Raw genomic sequence first — 6,000 nt, 5'->3', positions numbered from 1 at the left:
GTGCAACTTAGCCAAAGAAAAAAATCATTTTGATCGCTAATGTCAGTTTGCAGCGAGTGACACAACCTCCCCGTCTGAAGGCCAGCGGCCGACTGCCGCCCGCACCCCGCGAAGGCCCCCTCAACAGCAAAACGTTCGGAATTTATCAAAAGTAAAATTTATGAATGAAAGTAATGTTCGATTGAAAAACGCAACGTGTCATTTAAAGATTAAAGAATACCCAATCTATTCGTGCAAAAATCTTTTAAATTAACTTAGCCGTTTTGGAGGAGTAGGGAATTTAAGTAAAAAATCGATGTCCCGTATTTATTTTTTTAATCCAAAACAAAGAGGCGTAGCGAAAATTCAAACGTCACAAATGTAGTCCTTGAACTGTTGTATAACATATATTTTTTTCAACTATTTCTGTCCAGCAGTAAAAGAGGAGTAGGCTTTACAAAATGCCCATTTGGCGCGGATTGAGGACACTAATCGCCTTAAATGCTGTTAACAACTTATTAACTTACAAAGAATAACACATTGTTGGTTCACTTTAAACGGAAAAACCAACGATGTTGCACGTCAGGGTCAACACGTTGCCATGCCATCTAATGCAAATAAAACTACGATTTTGCAACAAAATGTAACTTTGATGTGCTGTCGACTATCTTTTTTAGGCTGGGTTGCACCATCTTACTTTAACCGTGCTTTAACTTTGCCTAACGTCAAAAATCTGTCAAAATCCATACAAAAAGCACCGGTTATCGTTAAAGTTACGGTCAAAGTTAGTGGTGCAACTCAGCCATAAAGTCAGCGCACACACCGCGAGGCGGTGACGCCTATCGCTCCGGGAGGCGTCCGCTTTCTATGTGACTGTTTTTAAACAAACTGTAGTCTGGTCCGGGAGCACGTAGAATTTTGTCCAATGACCCCAAGCTACCCATCCTTATTGCTCGCGCGTAATTATATTGCTGTCGCGACTGTGTGACGGCCGCCCGCAGTGAGTGTGCGAGCGCTTGGTGTCATTGGACAAAATTCTACGTGCTCCCGGACCAGACTATAGACTAACATTCCAAAAAATATATTTTTCCCGAATAGCGACCGTTTTCCCGCGTTTCCCGCCTCTGTGTGCGCTGACCTTTATCGATAAAAGTTGACGTCAAAAACCGTCATGACGAATAATTTGATGAACGATTTACAAATGAGTAATTCATTTATCAAGTCACTCCGAACTTCCTACAATGACAGATTATTTGATCGCTGATAACTCACCGGCAATGAAATTAAAATCAATAATAACCTTTTAATATAATGTAAGAGATCTTATCAAAATACTTAACTTATCGCTTTCCCAGAAAGTAAGTTAATAGGCGATGACTTATTTTTCTTCGGATTCCTAAGACCTTAATCTTATGAATGAGTATGAATATAAAATATTTCTTTGAAATCTGTAAATATGGAAAAGCCGTAAAGTGGGCTCTACATTATGTAATACAGTATTTTAAATTAATCACTCACTAGCATTCCAATATTATCTCAAAACTGTCCTGTCTCTACTAGATTGTCTGGACTGGAAGGATTAGAATTATTAGAATTAGAACTTCGAACGAAGAGATCACGTTCTATTGATAAGACCGCCTAAATTGTGCGTTTCGATTTTGTATTTTTTTGTTTGTCAAGAGACCGAAAAAGAGAGAGAGTACGATCGATCCCACGTACATCTATGAACTTGAATGCTTTAAACCTAAGAATATTGATTTCTCAGCGAATTCAACATTGTGTCATCATCATCATTTTAAGCCATAAGACGTTCACTGCTGAACATAGGCCTCCCCCAAATGATTTCCATATTGACCAGCTGACCGCTACCAAGTGTCAACATTTTGTGCTAGCTGTTAACTATGCACTTGCTAACAACGTTTTAATTAAGGCCTTAATTAAGGGGCTAATATCTAACGTCTCTGACGTCCCTACGGAACCCTGAAATATTTATTCAGTCACTTTACTTTCCGGCGCCGTCTGAGTCGGGATGCCTACATTGTCTACCTAGGTACTAGACTAGACAGACGCGATTCTAAGCGCGGTACACACTGTATTGTGGCTGAATTAGCAAAAGTTAAAAACTCTACAATGATATAAACAGAAGATATTGAAAAATTAGTAAACAAACATAACAAAACATACCAAAAACTCTTCCTTTAGTTGAAGGCGGTTAAAAGTAAACACAATAAAAATATAATGATTCAATTACTTTAAGTAGTCATAACGTAGTCATGTCATAATGAATGCTATAGATGACCCACGCTGAACTGTCCCGCCAAACTCAATGACAGGGGGGCGCTACCATCGTTCAACTATATGGTTTCCAACATGGCAAAAATCTGAACCAGCGATCCGGTATTGACGGTGGCGCCCCACTGTCAATGTCATCGACAGGACAGTCCAGTATTTTGGAACTATACGCAACGTGTAAAAATTCGATGTAAAAAACAATATCTCTGTTTGATGGCACACAGCAAGAAAATTAAAAGTTCAAGGATGTGATCCCATATAAAACGTAAAAAGAAAATCTCTACTTGAACAAATCGAATCCGTTAAGACTCGATATTCTATTTAAAAAAGTTTTCATATCTATCTCTCTTTTTTCATCATATTGGCATGAGCAGGCAGACCAAACTACGAAAGGCGTTGGGAAGTCGCCCCGGTGGAATAAGAATTCGCCTTAATTTTTGTGACCTAAATATAAAAGTCTTATCGGTAAGTACCGGGGTTTATAAATATCGTGTTCCTGGCCTTGAGACTAGTTTTTGCCTGAATGTTAATCTTAGTTTTGACTGAAATAGACTACCTAATATTAGTAGGTACTTGCTGGATTTTAGTGTTTACTACGTCTCACGAGAATACCCATTCAGGATTGCATTGCTTTATTTAGCCATAATACAAATATTTTGAATTTACAGTCAGTTTCAGTTTTATATAAAATCACCGAAATGAAAATCATGAAAAAATTGAAAAAAAAAATTGACTATTTTCTCTATTTTTCTTTTCGCTTCACTACGTTCTTTAGTTGACAGAACTAATTAATAACGAATGTTATTACGTTATTTACAAGCTTAAAACAAGACAAAACAGTAACAGCGTTTTAGGGAGCGCCATTCTTGGTTCAATTTTAACATACCTACTACCTGTCTATCTACTGTATCTACTCATTTGATTAAAACTGTTACTTCCATAACGTACCGGCGACAGAAAATCAAGGTAAACACTATGGCTGGCATCTTGGTTATTGAAACAGGTGATAATATACTTTAGGTATAAATTATAGGTACCTACTTTCGAAGGTAAGTTTATTTGTAGATTTTCGGTTACAGTTTCATTCACAATAGTAGGATTATAATAATGTAGGTACTTCGATAGGTAGTACGCTAATTTCCATTAGCAACTTCCTCTTAAGGAGCAGCATTTAATTAAGAAAATTTCCACCTGTACGTACCTACACCATTTATTTTAGATCGCATTAAGTTTGCCCTCGATAACATTACTTACTTAATTATAAAGTTGTTTGTTTTGCAAGAGTCAGTAAATAAAAACTAAATAAATGGTTTTAACTCTCTGCTTTAAGGACTTTCGCACACCACTGAAGAACTCTATTTACTATCTTAACCTACTTATTTAACTTATAAAAATTCAAACACCTCCGTCTTATCATTTGAATAGTTATCTTCAACCGTAACTAATTTAGTTACCTCAAGCTCCTCCAACATCGCGATCTCCTCAGCATTCCTCGAGGACTCCTCTTTAGTGATGATCCTGCCGTTCGCACTCACTTTGCCTGTCAAATTCACATCTTTCACTTCGAAGTCATTCAACATGTGGTAAGCACTGGTGCTGTGTCCGTACGCGCTCATGGCCTGCTCTATGGACTTGCCCTTGTATTTTTTTAGGGTGTTTACCCCGCCGGGGTGGTCGCGTAGGAAGCGTTTGATGTCGTAATTTTTCCCGTCGAAGTGTACGGGGAACTTCGTGGGATCCATGGCGCGGGCGGCTGGCGGGCGGCGGTGGTGCGACTGCCGTTATCAGTGAGTGATAGCGATTACGCCGCGCCCGCCCGCGCCCAGAGCCGAATTGCCGAAACTACGGCTCACGGTGAGGTGTCACTACTCTCGTATAGGTAGAGATAAGTGCCTAGGTAGATATCTTCTTGTACAAATAACACAGAAAAATACAGAAATAGAGAGCATAGTAGAGATGCACAAGAACATGGATTTCGGTTCATAAAAGATCTCTTCTCTACATTCATTAGTTAGTTACTTGATAAAACTAAAAAATATAGTCCTAAGGTGTAGTAGGCTGGACTTGTTCATATTTTCTCATATTGAATGTTTGATAACTATACGACTATCGATTTCTATGTGTTAGAGCTGACCCAGCTAATTAATTTAATCGAATTTAATTTAACAGGATTTAACGTCTGTATTTGTATTAATGTGTTATATTGACAAGGAAGTTAGTAATTAATCATATTATTACGTAAATATTATGTTATCGCCAGCCGGGGCCCACTCTATGGTCCTGCTACGAAAACTATCTCGTAGTAGGTATCGTCGATCGTCGTAGATGTCGTAGCAGAGCCGTCTACGAATACCAAACATGTCATTATGCTACGAAATGCAAACATATAGTCCGAGTCAAGAGACTTTGGCAATCAGGAAAACCCTTTATGGTTTCGTTCGTTCGACTAACAGCTATTGTTTGGGAAAACATATATTTGGTGGCTTTTTATCAGATAGAATGTGTTATTTATGTGTTTGTTTTCCTATGTAAATAAAATAAACACTTCTAACATATTTTGACGACCTAAGTACGATGTAATTGAGTAAACATCTCTTTGATTGTAAATTAGTTTTTAAACTGACACCGTTCAATCAATTTGTATCACATAATTCCTTAATTAATACATTTTATCATGTCATTAATCTCTTACGATATTGCCCAAGCCCATTGCCTATCAGATGGGACTTTGGCACGTGATCCTTGCAAACGAAATTAGTTTCTTTCGCCTTGATCTTGACCTTGCGCCAGCGTTCATAATCGCATTCACGCATCATGCACTAGGGTCGTGCCACAAGTCGTGGCATGTCACAGTCACACGTCTTGTTGTTCAATGTTTTCGAGACTTTGGCGCATTAAATTAAATAACGTAGGTTTCACACTATTATGACAAAATGTTACATTACGTGTACTTACTTAGTTACTACATAAATAATGTATGGCTTACGCAGTCTCTAAGCAACATGAAAAATATATTATTATGTTTGTTATAAGGTAAGTTAATGTGTTGTTAAAGCAGCTAAAATTAATTTCAATAGCTCAATATTTATGATACCGCGACGCGACCCACAGCCACGAGTAAGTAATAAATAAGTAAATACCTACTTAAGTCCTACATACTTAGTTATAATTTTGAGCAATTGTAACTGAAAAATAAATCTGAAATTTTATCCATTAAGATTTCAGTTATTTTTGGTACCCTATTTAAGTAAGAGTTACCACGTCATCAATCGTAAAAGGTTATGGGCCATAACCTTTTGACCTCAGCCATAACTTATGGCTGAGGTCAAACGATGCGTTTTGATGACATGAAAGTTCTGTATGAGCTACCTACATAACGAAGCAAAATGTGTTGGAACTTAAACGTTTATTCGCTACGGACATTATATTCGTTTGGCGTCAGCCTAAACGATCGAACCTAGGACTGACTGCGTGCGTTGTAAACACACCGCACGCTACGCCGACGAATCAAAATAAGTGATGTCTTACTTAGTAGTAAACAATTTTTAATATCTCAAAACGAAGCACATATCAAAAGCACCTTAATGAAAAAGGGCTACTATAAAGTTGATGATTATACAGGGTGACTGGAACTGAACCCGCCATAGCTAATAGGCGTATAGAGGAGGTCATTTGCTAATTATTGAACCTTACTTTCTATGGCTAAAGTTTTATAGTTTAGGAGATATG

General features: G+C 37.7%; 1 protein-coding gene across 1 annotated transcript in view; it reads right to left on the bottom strand.

Annotated features, from left to right (window-relative positions):
• Nucleotides 1–4,099, bottom strand: part of Fa2h (Fatty acid 2-hydroxylase) — a 21,568-nt gene extending 17,469 nt beyond the window's left edge. Inside the window, exon 1 of the mRNA XM_028318550.1 lies at nt 3,726–4,099. Coding sequence (XP_028174351.1) covers nt 3,726–4,013 — 288 coding nt within the window. The 5' untranslated portion in view covers nt 4,014–4,099. The remainder of the gene's footprint in view (nt 1–3,725) is intronic.
• Nucleotides 4,100–6,000: the final 1,901 nt, after the last annotated feature.

This window comes from Ostrinia furnacalis, unplaced genomic scaffold (genome assembly GCF_004193835.3).
Source record: "Ostrinia furnacalis isolate ACB-3 unplaced genomic scaffold, ASM419383v2 OfSCF6932, whole genome shotgun sequence".
NCBI lineage: Eukaryota > Metazoa > Arthropoda > Insecta > Lepidoptera > Crambidae > Ostrinia > Ostrinia furnacalis.
The sequence above is the reverse complement of the archived record's forward strand: the minus strand, read 5'-3'. Positions and strand labels throughout refer to the sequence as shown.